This window comes from Labrus mixtus, chromosome 6 (assembly GCF_963584025.1).
Source record: "Labrus mixtus chromosome 6, fLabMix1.1, whole genome shotgun sequence".
Lineage (NCBI taxonomy): Eukaryota > Metazoa > Chordata > Actinopteri > Labriformes > Labridae > Labrus > Labrus mixtus.
The window spans coordinates 14,366,294-14,389,170 of record NC_083617.1 but is presented as its reverse complement, the minus strand read 5'-3'; the positions used below and the strand labels follow the sequence as shown (position 1 = coordinate 14,389,170).

The window sequence follows — 22,877 nt, the reverse complement described above, 5'->3', positions numbered from 1 at the left end:
TGTGTATTCAACTGCATCCGTGCTGCATCATTACTTACAAACTCATTCAGCCAAAGAGCAGTTAAATCGATTGACGTATATTTTAAATTCTAATAGTGTTTACCAAAAGAAATGCCTTATGTGTCCGGCTGAATTCGGGTGAAATGTGTCTCAAATAAAGCACAAGAAGCAGCATGAATTTAAGCCTCGGATCTTAATATTTATCCTAGTTTCACCATTATAATCCATTACATTATATCACTCTCATTTGGCAGATAGCTTCTGTAAAGGGTTGGAATAAGCTGATGCAGAATTCAAAATAGTGACTCAATAAGCTAATGTGAGCTAAAAAGGCACCGACTATTTGACTTCCTAGGTGTCCTGTGATACACTTCCAAAACAATGCTATGAGCTCCATATCTGCTGGTTTTAGTGATTTGTGCAACTCTATAAAATATTATATATTAATGTCTTGTTTAAAGCTTGATTTGATGCCCTGTTTTTTTAAATAAAGTTAAATCAGCTTCAAGATGTTAATTTCTCATTGAACAAAACCTTCAGCTTTAAAGGAAGCTAAATCTGATTGATTGCTTTTAACATTTTTCGAGAACGTCCAGGGGATTTAGCAGAATTGGAAGCATGAAAATACTAATGATGCCAACAAAGGGTGCCATGAAGAGGTGTGACCCCCACATATCATATTTTTGCCTCTCTGTCACCTTGGGAGGGCCTCTTGCTGAAAGGAAAACAGGAATTACAGAGAAAGAGTTGAGTGCTCTTGGCTGGTGGTAGACTGGGTTGCCATGGTAACTGTGGGGGTGAGGTCACCCGGCTGCTGCAGCACCAGCAAAGGGACTCATTATGCCACCACCCATCTATCTGTCTCTATCTGTCTCATTCTCCCTCTTTCTTCATCAGTTGCCCTCAGTCCTGCTGTCTGTCCCTTTGACGTTTTCCTTTTTTTTTTTTTTTTAATTTCTCTCCAATTGTTCCAGCTCGATAGAAACTGTGGTTGGAAGTAGGGATAGATAGATTGATGGATTACTAGATGGAGAAAGAGAAACATCCAGACTGTCAGATGCGAAGAAACAGGCTTGACGCTTAAAGGAAGTTACAAGTGTCAGACTTGTTTACCTTGCCAGGTTTGAGGCAATGAGGACGGATACAAACTTTTGCCCTCTACACAAACAGATTTAAAACTAAAAATATATTGTCTTGGTTTTCTTCTTTTTAGAGGGCAGATGCTTTAAACGTCGCTATGTGGGAGCTCCATTGCTAGCATTCATAGAGTCAAGTGCTACATTTGTGAATTAATTGTGCATGTTTAAGAGTTTTTAAAATCTGTGTTTTTTAACCAGTTAATCAAAAACACATTACAGTATGCCAGGCCTACATTAATCATACTGTAAGAAGGTAACTATTACCAGTGGAGAAGGATGCTAGCACTAGCATGTCCACCATAGGTCATGTGACTCAGCCTTTCATTGCTCAGTATAGGCATTCCTTTTGCCTATTTCCCCTCAATCTTCGGATTTTTAAAGGCAGCTTAATACCCCAAGAACATGAGTTATATGATCATTGAGCTTCATAAGCTTTTTTTTCTTACACTGGACAGAGATTTTCAATCATAGACAAAGAGTTGTATTCCAATTGAAATGTATTATGTATGCATTAACCAGCATTAACTGTACTATTTAATTTAGCAGCATACCTTTCTTTGTATGTAATCTTTATGTGGATAGGCAGTGAAATCCCAAAACAGACAATCATTCAAATAAAAATAAAATAAAAATAAATGTCAAAAACAACTGAAAACTAACATTGCAGAAAGCTCCTTGTCTGCCCCACAGAAAGTCTTCTATCAAGGATTTCACAATTCTCATACAGCTTTTCGAGCCTTCATGCATGGGATCATTTATAAGATGTCATTTTAAGTTTTTGAAAAGCCTCGGCTTTCTGCCATAGGTTTGTCATAAGAGGGACAGTATCAAAATATGACAGCTCACTTAGAAGGTCTTTCCTTTGGGGGAGGCCTTTGAAGCCTGTTTGACGAAATCATGCCTCATTACAGTAGATGTGATCAGGTCCTGCAACTCATCCAGTCATGCAGACGTGTTGAACATGTCTTGAAGCAGGGTACAAGATGATTTCTTTTACCCTTAAATATATTTAAATAGATTGTATTTCTTTATAAGTATGCACGAGCACACATTGAACAAACTGTTTCTTTTAAATGATTGATTATAACTTATTGTTTATTAATTTGATGATTAAAACATAACATGAAATTTCTTCAATTGTATGATTTGCTTTTCCTTTGCTTGTGCTGTTTTATAGACTTTGAATTTAAGATAGACACAATTTCATAGTTTGTTTTTTTTTTTTACTGTAAAAAAGACAGAAAGCTTAATATTGACAATAGTCCCAAGTTTCAACCTGAGTAAGAAATGTCTTTCTAAAAAGCTCTTTTCCTCTGTGTTGCAGCCAGAGAATCTTCTCCTGGCCAGTAAGATGAAGGGAGCAGCAGTGAAGCTTGCTGACTTTGGTCTAGCCATTGAGGTGCAGGGAGACCAACAGGCATGGTTTGGTAAGACATTTCTACTTGAACTGAAAATCTTCTCTTTAGTCATCCCACAGTGTTTCCTTCTGCAAGAAACCCAACAGCACTGATTGAGAAAGTAAAGTATTAAATTGATATGAGAACAGCAACAGTTTGTCTTTCAGCACATAATGATAAAATGTTAATACTGTTGAAGAGAGAAGTGATGAATAAGTGTATACATGTATGAGAATGTCTGAATAGTCCTGAATGAAGTTTATATGTGACAAACTTTCACTAAAGCTGTCTAAGTGATGTAAACTGTGTGTTACAGTAAGTCTTTTAAAATTGTTGCATTTTGAACAACCATGTGGAGTTTTGAAATTACTATTTTAATTCTATATTAAAATCAGGACTAAATACAAACACTATCTTTGTTACACTGCTCATATTATTGTGTATTCTGAAAGAATAATCAATGTGATTATTACTTTAAAAGGACAGTTTTCACTGAATTGATGAAATTCAATAATGGTACAATGATTTATTTGCAGGTTTTGCAGGAACTCCAGGGTATCTATCACCAGAGGTGTTGAGAAAGGATCCTTACGGCAAACCAGTGGACATATGGGCATGTGGTCAGTTTTTCAAATTTCACTTTCTGTCTTATTTTTTTATATGATACCTACTAATGAATAGGAAAAACATTTCCCTGAAACTACACTATAAATGCTTTTTATGTATAGTATTTCTATACATGTGCTTACATGGGTTCTGTGTGTATTGCAGGTGTGATACTGTACATCTTGTTGGTGGGCTACCCTCCCTTCTGGGACGAGGATCAACATAAATTGTACCAACAAATCAAGGCTGGTGCTTATGATGTGAGTACTTACATCATCATCATGTGGTCACCTTCAGGACAGGGGCAACTTAACAAAGTTCAGTTGAAGAACACGTTCTGAGGTGTGATATGGCCCACACTCAGCATTTGGTTTGCATTTTTTTGTGTCACAGCAGATATTGCAGGCTTCTGACGTAACCTCCCAAACCCATGGAGCCTTGTTTAATGGGGAAAGTTTTGTTTAAGAATTTTTAAAACGGTAATTACGTGCAAGAAAAGCTCTGTACCTCAGCTCCCAACAGGTGCTGAACACACAACATTTTCATATCGTTAGGCTGTAGAGCTTATATAAAACTCAAAACCTTGAGATAAGACATTAGTGATGAACTATCAGTGAGCAGTGGGCTTATTTATCAGAGCTTGTCAAAGTACTCTGGGAGATAAGAATCTATCACCCATAATAATATCCATAACTGGAAGCAACCACATCTAATGAATGTGCATATTATGAGCATTGTTATGAAGTAACTGTGACAAGCATGGGTAAGTCATACAGATACCTTCAATCTCTTTTTTCAACCCTTTATGGAAGTGATCATGCTGACTATGTATGAAGTACATCCTGCTAGCGTTTATTTTTAGCAGAAACTTTTTTAATGCTACTTCAATAAAATGGTTTATGGTAAATGGACGTGAGCTTTTCTAGTCTTCTGACTACTCAAAGCAGCTTTTACAATACAGGTCACACTTACTGTACCAATTCACACACTGCTGGCAGAGGCTGCAATGTAAATTGTCCATTAGTATTACTAATTCCATTTGTACACATTCATATGTCGCTGACGAAGCAGAGGGAGCAACTTGGGGTTGAGAGACGACTGACTCTACCACTGAGCCACAGGACTGCCCTAAGGACGGGGAAAAGGGTGGCAGAAATACTGCTTGGTTATCTCTTTTTTTATATCCTTAACATCCTTTTTATTTTCCTTCTTCAGTTTCCTTCTCCGGAGTGGGACACAGTGACCCCTGAGGCCAAGAATCTGATCAATCAGATGTTAACCATTAACCCTGCCAAGCGGATCACTGCCGACCAGGCCATCAAGCATCCCTGGGTCTGCGTAAGTCACACTTGTCTTCTTCCGCTTTTCAAATCACTTTTTCCCCCCAGCATTAAAAAAGAAAAACATCTGTATATGTTTGTCTCGACCAACGAGGAATTATGTTATTATAGTGATGTCATTATGTCAAAATGATTGATTTAGCTGAAAAACAAAACAAAAAAACAAGATGAAGTTGTATTATCAGGACGTTTCATTGTATTTGATCAAATAGGAGTAAAAGCAGTGAATTCATAGATATTGTGATTTCCTCTCCTCTGCATACAGCAACGCTCCACTGTGGCCTCCATGATGCACCGTCAGGAGACTGTGGAGTGTCTGCGCAAGTTTAACGCCAGGAGGAAACTGAAAGTGAGTGTGGACACATACTTCTACACACACACACACACACACACACATGCTGTTGTCCTCGATTAGAGATAAACTTGTCATCATCGCATGCTAAGACCTAAACTGGAAATCATTACAACATGGATTTCTGACTCGGCACACAAATCCCTGTGATGTTGCTTTATTTTGTCCCTCTAGGGAGCTATCCTCACAACAATGCTGGTGTCCAGGAACTTTTCAGGTGAGCTTCGCAGTGATACAAATCATATAACATAGATGACAATAACATTTGTTCCTTTGACTCTAAACAACGAGAGATGCAACACAATAAACCAGCTGGGTATATAGAAAGAAAAGGGGTTTGTGTAAAAAAAAGTTATCTTCTGTCATTCCAACAAGAAAGACAGGTGCACCTCTCCCTGGTCTGATCTCTCATGCAGGTCAAGGAACAGACATTACTGATTGTCTTCGGCTTTACTTCCTGTCTGCGATCAATACTTTCTTCAGCCTGAATCTAATTTTCTTAACCACAAAATTGTAGTCCTGTCCACATTTGCTCGTCAGCCTTCTTGGCTGCTCTGATTTTCCACCTTGTAAGTAGTTCGATCACTGAAACGCAGTGCACTTCAATTTGAACACCCAATTTGCAGGCATGATGATGGCCTAGCAAGTTAATGGATAATGCTATTTGCCCTGTGTTTATATGATTTAGTGGAAGCATAACAAGCTCCCGTGGTTAACAGCCATCCGCTTTCTAATGTTCAGGATCTGTCAAGACTGAAGAATCAAGACGGGGCAAAACTCCAAATGTTTTTATGCATAACTATAGGCAAGGAAGTGTTCTTTGAAATTAGATTTTAAAAATAGGGATGCAGGTTTTTTTGTGTGTTGCTTAGAGGATATCCCGTCTACTGCAGTGCTTCACTTCATCCTAATAAAATGACCATAGGTATCACATGGTCAATTCCTTAGATGGCACAGGATCAGTATGCCATCTTCAACCAAACACTTTCCAGATCTATGTGATTCTTGTCTGAAACGCTGGAGTTTATTGGAGGCTATCCAGCTTCAGTGAGGCTCTTGACCCACCTATGCCTCCACATTGAATCCCTCTCTGTCCAATAGTGGGACGGCAGCATACCAGCCCTGCCGCTACCACCAGCACGGCCACAATGGCACAGGAAGGTACGTGTGCCCGAGGGGGTGTTGGAGTCGGGCACTGCCAACTTCAAACTCAAGCTATTGAACCTGCCGCTTGAAACTCTCCACCTCGTGCCTGCTGCTACTGCACAGTGATGAAACACTTTTGAATGGTTGTCATTGCACTGGGGCATCCTACACACACACACACACACACACACACACACACACACACACACAAATAAACATTTAAATAGAAACCACAAACAGCTCAGTTTTTAACCTTTCAGCACTGCAGCATGTTTTGATGCTCTAATGAACTGAGCTCCTCTTCAGGACAGGCTATTTAATTTCCTGTTGAACACAACAGCCATTTAACTGACACCCAGCATGACCCTCTGACCTCCATCTAAGTGCTGCAGCTGCCACCTAACAAGGCTCTGTTTACACCTCTCTGCATTAACACAACAGGCCGCATATCTTTTTCTTCTGGTGCAGAAGATGTTTAACCTTTTATACTACAAATGGAAATGGACACATCAACATTCAACCTCCATATAACTCCCAGTTTTCCTCCTTTGAACTGGTCTGTACCCACAATATTCAGATGCCCAGTCGATGCCTGCCTGTGATCGCAACCTTCCAACCGCATGGCTCTGGCACTAACGCCAGCATGTGTACGAGCGTACAGCACAGTATGCCTAACTGCATGGGAAGCTGGATAAACAGAATGTAAAGTGCACTGTGTTATCTTTGTTTTTTTCTGTCTCCTCTCTCCTGCCTGTTCTGTTGTTTTTGTGTGAACAAACAAAGCCACTGAAAACCTAAAAGTGTCACTATGCTTCAAACTAAGTGCTGGCATGAGTGTCAAACAGCATCTCAAACCACATCCCCTCAGACCTTTAAAACACTGAATTTAAGGGAGCTTACTCCAAGACCTTTTTCTTAGATTTTCTGAAAGCATCCATGGCAAGTAGTGAAAACCAAATAAAGTCTTGCGGTTAAACAACTCGATATTGAGACCAATGTTTTCCATTGGGTTCCTCATCATGCAGTACAACACATAACAAGAGATCCAAATAGGACAAGTATAAAGACATTTTCAATTATATAAATGACAATTAATCATATAGAACACAAACATATCAGCCATAGGTATTCAAAGATAGATGCACTCTATGCAGTGAATGAGGGTAAGATACTAAGACGTTTTTATTAAGAAGAAAGAGGTGAAATAAAGGAGAACCAACAATGACTTAACTTTTAGCAATTAAATACAATATTTTGAAATATTTAAGTACCAATTAAACACAACTGTAGAGTAAAAACTTTTCTGTCAAAAAAACAAAACGCAATGTCTCAGCTTCATCATCCAATGTATTGCCATTACCCCCTTACTATCATGACCTTTACCACTTCAAGCATTTAATCTAACACTTTACATTAAAGGGAATCCTTATTCTGTTGAGTGTTTGCTTTATAGTTTTGAAAGGCTTACAATTTCCCACTCTTACCGAGCCTTGAACTAGTGTTGTCTTACTGCCCATTTCTAACTGACAACCAGACAAGCACAACATCTTCCTGCTGTCCAACACATTGATCTCAGTAATCCCTGTTAGTAGGATTTTTCATGTGTCGTTCCCCTGTTCGACAGCTGGTGTTTGTCATACTGAGCCCTTTAAAGGTAAATGGCGGTCATGTGACGAGCGAACTGCTTCCTTAAAGTGCGTTCTCACAGGAGTTACGGTTGGATTGATTGATTGGGATGGTACAATGATAAGTTGCTGTGACGGATATCTTTTTAATCTCTGATTTTTTTCTTCACTCTCTGACCATAATGATGATGGCATAATGTACAGTGAAGGATATGGTTGTTAGGTAACGGTGATAGGTTTCTGAACGGTCTCATAACTGTTGGTAGTAAACTCATCGGCTAAAGTGACACCGTGAAGTCGATGCTGCATGCCACCTTCACTGCATGAACCCACCACCTCTGTCAACAAATATCTTTAACAGAAGATAAACCTGACAGGTGTTTGTGTCTTCACTTGTAATAGTGTTTTCAGTTGAGCTGCAGATATTAAACACGACAGTTTCCTTGCCTTTTATTGCCCTCCTTCTTACTTTATAAATGGAAGGTAAGGGAGGATGACTGGAACATGACTAACACCAATCTGAGTGTTTCAATACATAATAACTACCGGTATATGTTTTATATGTGCAATATGTCTTTGTTTGTGTGTGCATGCTTGTGGACATTTTCCTTCAGTGCCCTGTTGTTTTTAATTCCAATTTTTGATGTGGTCAAACTATGAATGCATGCAGATGATGTGTGAACATAGGGGAACACAAAGTTTCTTGTACACTGAACATGTTTTATTACAGTAAACAGTGTTTGGTTTTTTTGTCTCATTATTTTCTGCTAGTCAACCACATTTGACAATGTTAGCTGTATCACACTGAAAAAAAAAGTACAGTTAGTTTACACTAAGACACTAACAACAGGTTGTTTTAGTAGCTCATTTATGTTTCTATTTTTATTCATCCAGTCATATTTGCTCCTGTGAGGCTTCATTAGAAGGATTGCCCACTGATCAATCAATGTAGATCAATGTATTCTAATGTTTTGTTTGATCTACTTTGAATGTTTGTTGCTGAAACTGTAACTGATAAATATTTTACAAATGAAAAAGTAGATCAAAAGTCAAATAAATCATTTAATTTAAGATTAATGTGTGAGAAGTAAAACGGTGTAATATTTTAAAATAATTTAAAATGTAAGTACAGGGAATGCATTTCTAAATGTATTTACTTGATTACTTTTTTTTAGGAGAAATACTTTGAAGTTTTCAATTCTTTTTTTATATTTGGTGGTTTGGCATCAGCTCTCAAAGCTGTGAATGCTACTCTCCTCAAAGCTCTTTTTTTTTTAGTTAATAACTATGTCAAACATTAGACTTGCTATACATTTTTACTTGTATATATATTTAATTTTCTGTTTTTTTCTGTGTTTTTGGCTGAAATAGATTTAGTTAAACGTTTTTGTAATGTCTATCAAAAAATGAGGTGTATTTTGGCTGTAGAAAATCAAACTGAAGTTTCTTCAACACCATGAGCATGCAAAAGGCAGCATCTAAAACTGTGTCCTCACCATCTTTTCTCTCCTTCTTCCAGCATGCAAAACCTTACTAAACAAAAAGTCGGACGGAGTGAAGGTAAGCTCCCTCTTAAATGAGGGATTTTTAACTAGACTGTCTAACTTATCAACTGTCTTCCTCTCCTGTCTTCTACTGTCTCTCACCCCACGTCCTCTCTCTTAACCCGTTTCTTTGATCATAGAAGTGTATGAAAAGCAGTATGCTCTTTTTTTTAGCATATCTACTGTCTTTCACATGTTTTTTGATTTGCTCAGGGAAATAGATTATTATAGAAAAATAAGGGAAAAAAACAAAGTAGCAGCTTACTTATGTTTAGCAGTTAATTGCGGTATGAGGTCAAAGTTAAATGAAGGGAAATAATACGACCAAAAGCCTTTAAAATGTTGTCTTTATTTTAACCACCAGGTTTTTCTCTCTCTTTGATTTGAGCTACAACTATGTCTTGGCGCTCATTTTTCTTTGACAGTTTTCTTTGGACAGTCCGTGTCAATGCATGCAGTGAAGCACCCTGATCAACAAGGGCCAAAACAACACATACAGTAGCTTGATCAATTAATAAATCTCCCCAAAAACAAGACCAGAATATTATTGAAATACATTGCATAACCATTTTTTCCCCTCAAAATGTTCAGTTATCCTGTAAAAAAAATAACTCCTTTTATTGTTTTGTTTTTTTGCCTACTGTTTCTTAATGGTCCTCTGAAGCCCTTTTAGTATCCCTTTTTCTCATCTTCGTTTCATCCTTGTGCAGCTTTTTAGTTTTTCTCTCTTTCTGGGATCGATCTTACAGCTTCACTTCTCCTGTTCTGATTAGCTCCTTGTTTCCCGATGAACCCTTATTTTTCCTCCTCCTTTCCGTTGCTATCTGTCAGAAAAGGAAGTCCAGCTCAAGTGTTTGTTTGATGGTGAGATCTGTTCCGTCGTTTTTGTTTGTTTTTTCATGGGTCTCTTCTCTTCATCTTTCTGAGTATATCCCCCTCCGTTCCTCCCCTCCCTCCTCTCTGTTTCTTTTTTTTTTCCCCCACTGGGCAGAGATGCTTGAGGCGTCGGCCATGACAGTTTCTGTCTTGTTCAATACTGTACATGTTGGATTCTCCAACTCCATCCAACATCTTTACATCCCCTTCTGCCATAAGCGCCACCAAAACCATTTCAGCTCTCGACGAGTGACACAAACACATTCACATTGACAAAAGTTACCTTCTTCTGATGTGATGGGGTAAGAACAGGAACACTGGTTACAGGAGTAAGAGAATGTATAACCACCATAAACATCAAAACCAATCGTTCCCTTTTTTAATTATTTCATATTTATTGTGTCATCATTATTCCTATTTTTCCCTTTCCTGTATAAAAAAAAACAGCTGTCTTGGTCATCTGCAGATAATCTACTTTGAACTACAGGCAGTCAAGGACTCAAAGATATTTCACACTTTATAACACATGCAGTGAATATCAAGTTATTAAGAAATACTATTTTGAATTTAAAAGGTGATATCTGTATTTAATTTAGAATTTTGGATGATATTTTTAAATATTTAAACTTGTGTTTTTTTATCATTAAAAAAAAAAAAGAGTTTCCACGGTTCATTCACATCTAGAAGTGAGCATCTCCTTGGTTCTCTCAATATAAAATCACATAGATTTGGTTTCTTCTTTTGGACTATTGCAGCAGAATAAGCTCTGGCAAAACACAAGATTCAAACAGATAATCACAACAAATGACACAATTTTCATGATTCTATTTCATACTTTTAATCAGATGTAAAGAAGAGTACGGCTATAAAAAAAAAAAAAGGACACAGACTTTAGCATACCCACCACTTAGCTCTCAACTGTTCTGTTCTTAACAACAACCTCTAAAGTCTCTTTAAGTTACTGGTTAGAAACCACCTTTCGTAAGAAATCCACGAGTTGCATATTAACTGATGTATTATAAGTCATAGACCAAAGAGATTATTTCAGTCATCTAACATAAAAACTATTTAATAAGCCCACTGACTGCAGAGATGATGAATCATCTTAACTTTCAGACTCACTCCTGCAGCATCAATAGGTCAGTTGAAGTGCTTTATTATCCTAAAGATGAGTTTAATTACTGGTATCAAGAAAGTGTTGGGGAGAGGAACTGTGTACACGTTTCAGCTGGTACTGAGTTTGTGTTTGATACCCAGCTATAAATACCACGCTTCTTTAAAGATTTCATTTCTTGTAAACAACTTTTTCTGTAGCTGTTGGGGAAAACACTCAGACTACTGAAGCAATTTTTCAGAAAGATCTTGTGTTGTTAAAAAAGGTAGTTTGGCTCAACCTCTGAAACACAAATACATTCTAAGATTTCTCTTAACAAAAAGATCCCTGTGTATGCACAAAAAAACAAAAAATCTATATCATTAAGATAGCTCTGAAATTGTTGTAAATAGTTGCCATGTATGGATTGGTCATTTGTGAAATACTTCCAGTAAATCTGATTCACACAACAAAGACTGATTTAGTAAAACTTTGTATAATGTAAGTGAAATGTTTCCCTGTAATTTTGCTCTGTGCTCTCTGTGGTGTACATTAGTAATTCTGTCAGAAGATAGTTCTGATTTGTCTCAGAGACTACCAAAATACTTTCAACTGTTGGAGATTCCCTCATTTTGAAGTTGCAGAAAAACAGCCAAAAAGCTCCCAGCACTTTGCTCCTAACCTTTTGTGGATGCAATCAATCTGTTCACACCTCTTAACTTCCTTTTAAGAGAACTGATTTGCATTCTCCAAGCGCCTCTTGCTTTTTTCCCTTCGGTCAGCCCGAGGCAGAGTCCAGTTCAAACTGTGTTTTGTCACACACACACACACACACTCGTCCTCAATTACAGAAGAACTTGTCATCAAGGCCTTTCACTGCATGCACAGACCTGAACTGGAAACAATTACAAAATGAACGACAGACTCGGTTACACATGCTTTAGCTATGTTGCTGCCAGGAATAGTCGACCATCGTGCCTGTTACAAGATACAAAATCTGTGATTTCTCTCTTTCCCCGCTGATTTTAATTGCTCTACTTTAAAAGTGCTAGTGAATTCTTGAAATCCACTTTTATATCATGTTTGTTGTTTTAAAAATGTATTTGCTGACTAACTTTTGTGTATTTCTACTTTTTTACGGTCTACATTGTCTGCAATAGTTTTAGACACTAAGTACGGGCATATATCAGGATGTGAGACTTAAAGAGTTATTCAACCCCGCTCCGTGGACAGCTTTACAAGAGAAATAAAATATCTCATGTCACATAAACCAGTTATAAAGTTAGGTAGCTACACTAATAAGGATCGTGTTGCAGATTAGAGAGATCATTTTTAATCTATGTCTATAGAAGGCAATCAAGAGTATAAACTAACAACTGCACAGAGCGGAAAGGAGCAGATTATTGACACAGATGTTAAAATAAATATGTTAAGTATTGAACTCCTCTCGCTGACTTCTACTCGTTCATATTGGCCGTGTAATGGCCACATACCTGATCTCCACTTGGACTCACATAGGTTGCTCTATGGGAGCAGTGGGAGTCATTCTGTGTTGTGTTTCTTTGCCCCAGTCACAGGGGAACAACAGTAATAACAGTGTAGTAAGCAGCAGCAGCACCAAAGACAGCAGCATGTCATCTACAGCACCAATGGTACCTCATCTCTATTTGTTTTCTCTCACTTTGCTTTATATGGCATCATTTCATCTTTTCAGTGTTTAGTTCTGTCACCTCATCCTTTTGTCATATCCCATGTTTAGTGAAATCTTCTCAGTACTTCATCCCCTCTCTCTCTCTCTCTCTCTCTCTCTCTCTCGTTCTTCATCCTCTGCCTCTTTGCTTCTGTATTGAACACAAACTGTGATGTTGGCGGTGGATTTGACAACTCTGAAATTGAATTGCTGGTTCGAGCCCTACAGCGTCTCTCCTGGCTTGTGTTTTACCCAGACGTATTGCGGCCACACACGTATATATTTTTACCCAGCGAACAACACTGACAGGATGACAAATGACTTTCATTTTGCGATATAACAGCGGACACTTCAATCAAGTTCTGCTCAGCCAAGTCTTGACAACTCCTTTGTGTGTTTAAATGCGTCACCTGAGATTTGTTGATGTGTCGTCTTTGGAAAGGAACAGGGTTTCTGCAATTTCTCTAAGACTGAGCTTGGAAACTCAACGTCTTAACATCTGCTACATCAATTGTAAGCCATTAAGAAATGGCTTTTTATTAGATTTTTTTATGATGAGGACTTCTGGGTAAAACATGAGCTGGAGTGGATGAGTAACAGAGAGACCCCTGTGGTATGAGGATGCAGCCCTTGTGTTAATACATGTCACGTGATTGGGCCATATGGGGATAAAACACACCAAAGTGCTTACAACCATTAGAGAGGTAGCAATCTTCTCATGTTACTCTCTGAGAAACTTAAATAGATTCCCATTACGCCCACACTTCATATTACCAATTCTGTAAATCATGAAATGCCAGTAAGCTAGATGAACTAGCAAAACTGGGAACATTGAAGTAAGGCATTGCAAGGATTGCTTTTCCCTAGAAGGGTGGAAAATAAATTCTGTCTGCCACTCAGTATTTCAGTCGTTTAGAAATAAATCACAACTTCTTATGCTATCTCCAATTTCTGTAGGCTAAAAATGTCAAAAAGAATAACATCAAAACAAAATTCCCCATGAGCTAATCATTCTTTGATGGGGCTGCATTTTCTACGGGTGTAGTTCGTGGAAGTCCAATATTTAAATTCGAATGGGAACTTGAGCATGTGAGTGACTAACTTAAAGTACTACTGTGGATTTGTTTTTCCAAACAATGCAGTACTTGGTGCTCTTGAATCGCTTTGTGCTGAATGTTTCTGGGAAAGGGTCACAGTTTAGGATGAGGACAAGGGAGCCTTAATGTATCACAACTGTAATCTACTTTGGAAGCTTTTTTTGCCAAAACATGCCGACATCAGCAACACTGTCATTAAGGTCTTTTAGAAAATTGTAGTGACAGTTAATCTTTAAAAAAGAAAATGATGAAAACTTTCAAGCTGGGTCTTGTTTCAGATCCTTTTGTGATTAAATTGAATATATCAAGACCTCCAACTTCTACCTGAGTAACAAAAGCGATACACATTCATATGTTGAAATGGTTAAATATGTGACTCTCTCACCCTTTACATATAAAACACAATCGCTTGTCATTGGCCCTACTCTCAAAGTATGACTCTGTAGATACCCTTTAGCATCCGTTTTGTACTTGTAGATTCCTGCTGCACCAATATAAAATGGAAAAGCTTTCTAATGAAAACCAGAGTTTGAGACTCTCAACATAACCTCTTTTTGGCTCCAGGAAGAAATCACTGTTGGGGTATAATTCTTACAAATTGACTATGTTATTTTATGTATCTAACATACACCCACAACAAGTACAATTCTAAAATAAATAATTTCAGTATTGGTTAAAAACAGGAGTTTAACCCCAGTATCCTGGGGTGAAATCGTGTTTGATCCATCCACAGACAGGAGCCCTACCAGTGTGGAACATTTGATAGTATTATCACTGGACAGCAACTTTAACAGCACATTAAAACGTTATGCTAAGAGTATCTACAACATCATCTTGCAGCCATTGGGAGAGAGTAAATGCAACTTCAAAGTGATATAAAGGTTGCGTAACATCTGCATTAAGCCTAATTAAGCCTGCATTTTAAGGGCCAAATTGAAGCCCTGCAAACAATCGCTTGAAGAACCTCCTCCTTAGTCTTGGCCCTGGTTGTTGGATGTGTATACTAGCAGCTTTTAGTGTTCACTGCTGTTTTCATTCATTTGGAGACAACTTGTAAGACCACATGTTGGTGGATGGTTGAACAAACTGACACTAAGTACATTCATCTACATAATCACTATAAATGCTCCGCACTCTCTGTGCTGCTGGTTTGTTTTGGTGTGCACTGTACACCTGTGTCTGTTTGGTGTATTTGTTGTCATGGAATATGTTGGTATTCCCTGGCATCTTCCCTGGTGCCCCCACCCCATCTACTCATTCCCTCCCTGCATGGTAAAGTGTTTCCTACCTTCCCCCAGGAAGCCCAGACAACTGTTGTACACAACCCAGCTGACGGCACCAAGGTAAGCCCCTCCTTCTCCCACCACAAGCCACCAGCCACTACTAACAATCTCAGGGAACTCGTGGATAATTTTCTCTAAATGAACTCCATGAATCTCTGTCGAAAAGGATTGTAACAACTCTTTACGCCTCATTGTGCACCTAATGTGAGCTGGCTTCTGTCTGCGACTTTCATTATTTCTCTTCCTGATTACCAGAAGGGATTTCAGTGGAGAGTTAAATCCTGTTCTCCTAAAACCTGGAGCCAGATCAACACAGCTTCTGCTTGTGGTGAAGGTCACCTGGAATAATTGTTGAATATCCATGTTTTATTATAATCAATTAATACATTAAATATAGGTTAAGCTTCAAAAACAGTTCTTGCATAAATTTAAGACAAAGTTTATTAGATTTTACAATTAATTTCTGTTTTTCCTTTTTAGTCTTTAAATGATAAATCCATGCTTCAATCTTGAAAAGAAACTGGAATTAGTCTGACCCTGTCTCCTGTCAACACAAAACAACTGACCAATCAGAGCTCTTGTTACTGCTCTGTGCAACATTTATACTACTTATCCAGATATCAAATGAATGATGGCTTGTTATACCTTAAAATAATCCAACATGACATTTTCAGATTTGTTTTTCATAGAGAGAATTTTATAATTCAAAGACATATTAAAGGAGCATTATGTAACTCCGACACGTTCTGTTAAAATTGGTGCTGCGGTCCAATTTCAAAACATTGGAGGGAGCTGTCTGCCACTGCACCCTCCTCCCTAAAGTACACATCCGAGTTGCCATGTAGCGGACACTGAAGCTTCAGTGTTTAGCCAGCTCTGCATCAGTATTAAAAACCTTTCTGCTTTCTAAACTCTCCATTTTTCTAAAGCATCTGCACATTCCGTTTTTAACACTAACAACTATATCTTCAAATAATTCTGTATGACTTTACTAAAACAGGAACTAACTGCCACGTGCCTGTTATTCTAGTGTAGTAGTTTGCTTAATACCAGTCATTAGATATCCACACTACTGTAACACGCACTCAAACACTCCTTTGTGTTAAAATAAGCCAAAGGATATGTAAATTCTCACACACGCTGATATGTGTGGCTCTCTGTGCTGCTGTCCTGGCTGGTTTGTGCTCCTGGGAGGGAGTCGTCCACCCATCCATTTGTCTGTCAGGTTTTCTGTGTGTTTGTATGAGCAGAGTGTCTAAAACTTCCCTACCGTGTCTCACTTAAACATTAACAAATGATTTATTGTGTTATTTCTGCTTTCTCTTTTTTCTCCAAAACCTCTTTTCTCTCTTTCCATCTGTCTTTCCCGTGTGACAGGGCTCCACAGAGAGCTGCAATAACACAGAAGAGGAGGAGATGAAAGGTAGGAAAGGTACCTGTCAAACTTTCACCTACTCTGCATGTGTTTACATTCACTTATTTTGTTCAACTCCAGATTAAATATAAGAATCAATCCTGCACTGTATCGATTCACTGTATATTAAAGGTGAATCATATCTACTGGGGGGAGGTTTCAGGCAACTGTTATCTCATAAAGAGAGTCTGTCTTTGTAATGAGAGCTAGGGTACAGCAAGTTTGGCAGCTGAAAGATAACAGATGCCCTGAAGCGCCACAAAAAAGAGAATACATTGTTAGCAGGTGGATGTCAACACTGTGCATGCATCTCAACAAACTGTTCTTTTTTAATGTGGCTGTTTTTGTTCTCGATTTTCATCTCCTGTACAAAGTGACCACATGCTATTGAAGCTATAAGAAGAGGAAGCTTGTTACCAAACAGCCGGTCACAGCTGCTTTTTCTTCCTCAGAGTCTTTAACGTTAAATACGTGTGTACATATATATATATATGGTTCTGTTTGGTAGAGCTGAGCTAGAGCTTTTCCAGAGAAATTGAAACCCGGCTCTAAATCAGTTCTCCCAGCTACTACATTTCAGAATAATTTCAGATGTGCATAGTGGCGCCAATAGGCAAGCGGTTAGTGCGCATGCCTCTTGTACAGAGGCTTAAGTCCTCGAGCGGACCGCCCTGGTTCGAATCCAACCTGTGGCTCCTTTCCCTCATGTCATTCCCCACTCTGTCTTTCCCAAGACTCTGTTCACATTGTCCTATCTCTTAAATACAGACATGAAAAACCCAAACATAAATCTTTAAAATAACTTAATCTGTGAGTATCTTCATCACAGTTATGCATTTCATTATGATGATGATGATTATGATTAAGTTTAAGTAAAAAATAGTTTAAAAGTAGAGCATTAAGTATTATTTGGATAAACCCCTACCCTAGTGACACAAGTCATCGGTCTTAGTTGTAATGTCATTTTACATGAGTAAAAAAAAGATGAATGAAGTTCCTGTATGAGGTTATTAAAATGTATTGATTGCCAGACTAAGTAAAGATATATTAGAGGTATGTGTTTCTCGGCCACAGACGTTATCCGCCCCCAAGTGGCCCAAACAGTAAGAGACAAACAAAGATCAATATAATTAATAAAGAAGCCCACAGCAGTGTGTGTTGACGCTTTAGTCAGAGTTTTATCAAAAAGGTATTTCACATTATCTTCCTGAAGACCTGCAAAGGCTTCAACACAGGATCCTTTTAAATCTACACGTCCTGCAGTACATGTTGTGTGCTATATGTTGCTATATGTTGGTGTGAGCATGCTGGCATCACACGCCACTTAAGCCTTTAATTAGTCGTCTTCAGGTCAGAGATGACCCACAGTGTCTTCAGTTGAGTGAAGTAGGACAGAGCCTACCTGCAGCTCTCCAGCATGTACTTAATCCACTTACTCAGGACAGCTTTCTTACCAGCACTTGATCTTATAGCAGATCATCACTGACATGGGTCAGAGAGGCTATTGGTCCTCTTTTCTTTTCTTCTGTTTCTTTCAGGTTCAGTGCTTTAAGATCCCTCAGATGAAAGAATCTGCAAAATCAATGTGATTTTGTACATTTTTTTTTTTTTAAAGATTTATTTTTGGGCTTTTTGTGCCTTTAATGGAGAGATAGGACAGTGGATAGAGTCGGAAACCAGGGAGAGAGAGAGTGGGGAACGACATGCGGTAAATAGGCCACAGGCAGGATGCGAACCCGGGCCGCCCGCTTGAGATGACAGCCTCTATACATGTGGCACGCGCACTAACCATTGCGCCACCAGCGCCCCATGATTTTGTACATTTTGACATCAGATTGTTTTAGCAGAAGTCCCCACCTTACACTAATTCAACACCTCAAGTTACAGTAAAAAGTGATGTGAATGTCCCTCGTTCTGAAACAGAAAAACAACAGTTTGGTCCATCATTTAGAGTCATATGACAAACTGCTATATTGAAACTTGTTAGTTTGATCACCTACCTGAACTTTATGTTTAATATCAAGTTAAGTTTGAATTATCACAAAAAGTCAGCTTATGGTTAAGTATCCTTCAGCTTTGAACTCTGAGGAAGATTTGGGGAGAAATCTGTTGATGGAACTTTGTCAACTCAAACTCTATGAATGTGTCTCTAGTTACTAATTGGACTACAAACTGTATGCAGCAGTGAGGGTCCATAATGTCTACAAATTAAGCCAGAATCACCCTCAGAGGCTAAATCATATTGATAATATCTGTTAAAGCTGCTCCTCTGTTATCTTCAGAATAAGTTTAAGTCATTACAGTTAGTCTGTAATGGTCATGTGACTGAGAAAACATCCCCCAAGGCCATGGCAAGTTAAAAAAGAAACGACTTAAAACTGCTCATGGACGTGTAGCAACATTTAAAGCTGTACATGATCTCTAATTTCAAAGTAACTTGTGTGATGAAGGTTGTTTTGACTTCCACTCTGCTCTCTAGCTTAGATAACTGAGTGTTGAGTGGTAGCTGTTTGCAGCAGGCTGCTGATCTCTCCGTTCCTTCTTGCTCATACACAAAGCTTCTTCTCTGATTCACTTTGGAGGACAAGTGACCTGAGGTTTGGCTACATGTGTGGCTTGTTTCAATAATCAGTTTCTTACTCTCTGGTGTCTGAATAAGGTGACGTTACTTGTTTCTGTTTGTCTTTGTGAGTCCTCAGTAAGTTTCCACCAAGATGCTCTATGTACTAACCTACCTTCTGAAGTGTGTTGGTTATTTAGGTGTGGTTTTCACAATACTAGACGGAAATAGGAAGTCGATTAAATGAGCTGTGCATGGATTGAACATTTTCATGATTTGAAAAAAATATATACTAGTTTGAATACTTTTGGATTTGGTCCTACAAAATGTTTAAAGATATTTAAGTTGAAAGAAGTTCTTTAAACATAAATATTAAAGAAAAGCATAATTATTAAAAATGAATAGTAATACGTTGATAACATCAAACATTTTTGCTGCTATCATAATGAGATCCATCTAGATGTTGGACACATCCTCTCAGGCTCTCTGTCAGCCTGTGTTTGTGTGTTTGTGTTATGATAGCTGCAGTGGCTGCCTGTGAGTCTACAAGCACAGACAGTGCGGTGTTAAGCCTGTGCAGCACAGCTGAGGAGCAGACCCGCACCCTGTCTCCGAGCTGCTCGCCACTCACCTGTAAGTCAGCAGCAGTTTACCTGACTCACCTCTCTGCTCTGACTGTAGTGTGCTGCTCTCTCTCCTCTTCACACCCAGCTACAGTGTTTAGCAACAAATCACCCCTACAAGCTGAACCGGACATTTTGATGTTAAAAAAAACTCCCCATTTATAACAGAAGAAAATAATTATCTGACCTCTTCTCTTCCACTTTTCACCAATTTACTGCACTAGTCTCCTCTGCCCTCCTGTGCTGCCATCTACTGGCACCAAAGTCTAACTACAAGCTGCTGTTCCCATTTTATATCAGAGTCTGGAGTGTGGAGTCTAATTTCCTTTAATGACTGCTTGATTTACTTTGTGCAGAATAAGCAACATTTAATGCAGTGTGAATAGTTGCACACTTACCTTCTCAGTTTGCTAAAAATAACTTTATTTTACTGGGATGAGTGCCTGCAGCTCGTCCCCTTCAGGAGGCTGCTATCAGCCCCACTGTCCCTCAGACTCGTCCAGCTCAGAGCTCCTGTCCGGAACCAGAGTCTGCTCTGTCGCCACCTGCAGGCAGCAGCAGCAGCAGCAGCAGCAAAGGACAGAAGAGTAAGTTCGAGGCAGGTTGAGCAGTGTGTTCCCACTCTCCTAACTCTGAAGACTTGAGAGAATGAACTGATTCTATCAACACAGAGTTACAGTCAGGTGTGGACGTTGTAATGCTGGCTTTTTCTGGCTCAGCAGCAGCATGTTTGAGAATTTCACAGCATTTTTAAAGTGTATGATCCTTGATGTTTTATTATCTTCACAGTTGCACAGATGTGGAGTTTGTTGCATGCAGTTTGTCCTTCTCTGGAGTGATGTCTTTCTAATGAATTGTCTTCTTCTTTCATGGTTCATTTTCTGAATTTGTGAAAAAAAAAAAAAAGATTTTGTGAGAGAGTTGATCATTTTGAGATTAACATGCTGCAGGGAATCTTATTAGACTCGGTTTGTGTGTAATGGGAAAGACTTTTGGAGTCGGATGAGTAAGTTTGTCTTTATTTGTGTTTTAAATTTTAGCTCATCTGTTGGTCAAAGCATCTATTTTGAGCTGTGACATGTTGGACATTTTAATGCTCTTTTTTTTCCTTTACCTGGTTGATTCTCCCTCTCCAGATGTTGTCTTTGGTTTCAGAAAATTGACTTTAAGCATGTGACCTGTTTGTGGTGAAGTGTGTGGAAGATAAGTTTGTTTTGGAGATTGGTTTGTGATTTAAATGAATAAAAATGGCCAAAGACACTACATGAAAACAGGAGATGCTTTTTGCTTTCAGTGTCTAGCATGTTTAACACAGCTTCACATGCTCTTTCTGTGTTGAACATGGAGAGTGTACACAGTGTGTTTGGTGTGTTTTGTACAGGATGACCTCAAATGTCCGTGTATTACCAGAGGCTGTGTTCACATTCTGTCAAATGTCAGAGTTAAAGAAAGTTCAGGGAAAGCATGAAGTGAAGTACTTCTAGCTCCAACCCTTTTCATACAGTCTTTAACCTCTCTTGATTTCCCCAACCCTCTGCACCTCCTCGTCTTTTCTATTTTCAGCTCGTAAACAGGAGATCATAAAGATGACGGAGCAGCTGATTGAAGCTATTAACAATGGGGATTTCGAAGCTTACACGTACGTTTAAATATGCTGCTTAAACAATTAGAAGCCTTGTGTAAAAGTGTTTTTCTTTTAAAACATGTTTTGTGAGATTTACACACACACACACACACACACACACACTGATCTTTGTCCTCCTCATTTTGACCTCTATCATAAATCATCTGGAGCTGAAGATTTGACATGTTCATGTTTTCCTCTGACAGAAGAATCTGTGACCCTGGACTGACTTCTTTTGAGCCAGAGGCTCTCGGAAACTTGGTGGAGGGCATGGACTTCCACAAGTTCTACTTTGAGAACTGTAAGTGGCTCAGTTTAGTATTTAATAAACATCAGTGTTCATTGTTTTATAGTACTGCTTTATTGACCTCTTTGAAACCAAGGACACTCAACTGTAGAATAGAGCCCTTTATTTCTACAAGTTCAGTTTAAAATGAGTGTTGTGTCATTTGTTTTATCATGATTACAGAAATATTTATCTTATAGGATCTCTTAGAGAAATACAGTGAGCAAAACCCCTTTTTTCAGAAACCCTGTGAATATGAGACATTTGTGTAAACAGAAAACAGACATAAAAACTATTTCATATTTAAATGTACTGATTACTTCAGCTGTCTTCAAATCCCTTTAGAATTAGCTTAAAACAGCCAGAGAGGTTACATACAGACATCTGAGGATGAAGTGAAGAGATTCTACTTACAGATGTCTGACAGTAAATCTTGAAAAGCTACAAAAATGGGAAAAATCCATCTTCATTTTTTACTTAGCCCCGCTGACTCCTGACATGTCTGTTAACAAACACAGCCGTGCACATTTTCATCCCCACAGTACTGAGTAAAAACAGTAAGCCGGTGCACACCACCATCCTCAACCCCCACGTCCATCTGATCGGCGAGGAGGCCGCCTGCATCGCTTACATCCGCCTGACACAGTACATCGACAGCCAGGGCCGGCCGCGCTCCTGCCAGTCGGAGGAGACACGTGTGTGGCACCGCCGGGATGCCAAATGGCTCAATGTGCACTTCCACTGCTCTGGAGCGCCGGCTGCACCCCTGAACTGAAGACCAGGCCCAGGTGAGATGATGACACGTCACTATTATTACAGTGTGATGGCTGCAATCACAGTTTAATGGTAACTTTAAGTATAATGGTCGTGTGTAAATGCTCTTTTCACATCATCTGAATCTCTTTACTGTGCAACATTTTCTTCTGAAGCTACAAAGTGAGGTGTACTGTAAAGCTGTGACACAAAAAGCTTTATTATTATTTAATCCTCCTCCCTCATATGTTGGACGCTCCTAGAGTCTTTCTTCAGGACGAGAACCTTGAAAGTTTATGGACAAATTTAACAGCAATAAATACTAGACGTGTAATAGATAGACACGATTTCCCAAATACATGAAAGACATATTTAAGGATTGAGACAAACGTGTGCTGATGCTGCATACAGGCACTTTGGGTTTATGTG

The 22,877-nt window shown here is 38.8% G+C and overlaps 1 protein-coding gene across 27 annotated transcripts in view; it reads left to right on the top strand.

Moving 5' to 3' along the window:
* camk2g2 (calcium/calmodulin-dependent protein kinase (CaM kinase) II gamma 2) overlaps positions 1–22,877 on the top strand; it is a 60,306-nt gene that overhangs the window by 33,434 nt on the left and 3,995 nt on the right. The window contains exons 7-22 of one of the 27 annotated variants that reach the window (XM_061040138.1): positions 2,464–2,566; positions 3,073–3,156; positions 3,308–3,402; positions 4,358–4,480; positions 4,748–4,831; positions 5,009–5,051; positions 5,936–5,995; positions 9,125–9,165; positions 12,690–12,770; positions 15,204–15,248; positions 16,566–16,611; positions 19,685–19,795; positions 20,235–20,372; positions 21,349–21,424; positions 21,616–21,710; positions 22,238–22,483. In XM_061040138.1, coding sequence (XP_060896121.1) covers positions 2,464–2,566; positions 3,073–3,156; positions 3,308–3,402; positions 4,358–4,480; positions 4,748–4,831; positions 5,009–5,051; positions 5,936–5,995; positions 9,125–9,165; positions 12,690–12,770; positions 15,204–15,248; positions 16,566–16,611; positions 19,685–19,795; positions 20,235–20,372; positions 21,349–21,424; positions 21,616–21,710; positions 22,238–22,470 — 1,458 coding nt within the window. In that variant the 3' untranslated portion in view covers positions 22,471–22,483. Of the gene's footprint in view, positions 1–2,463; positions 2,567–3,072; positions 3,157–3,307; positions 3,403–4,357; positions 4,481–4,747; positions 4,832–5,008; positions 5,052–5,935; positions 5,996–9,124; positions 9,166–9,980; positions 10,014–12,689; positions 12,771–15,203; positions 15,249–16,565; positions 16,621–19,684; positions 19,796–20,225; positions 20,373–21,348; positions 21,425–21,615; positions 21,711–22,237; positions 22,484–22,877 lie in introns of all 27 variants that reach the window. The other 26 variants (XM_061040137.1, XM_061040140.1, XM_061040141.1 and 23 more) reach the window with 26 other exon arrangements.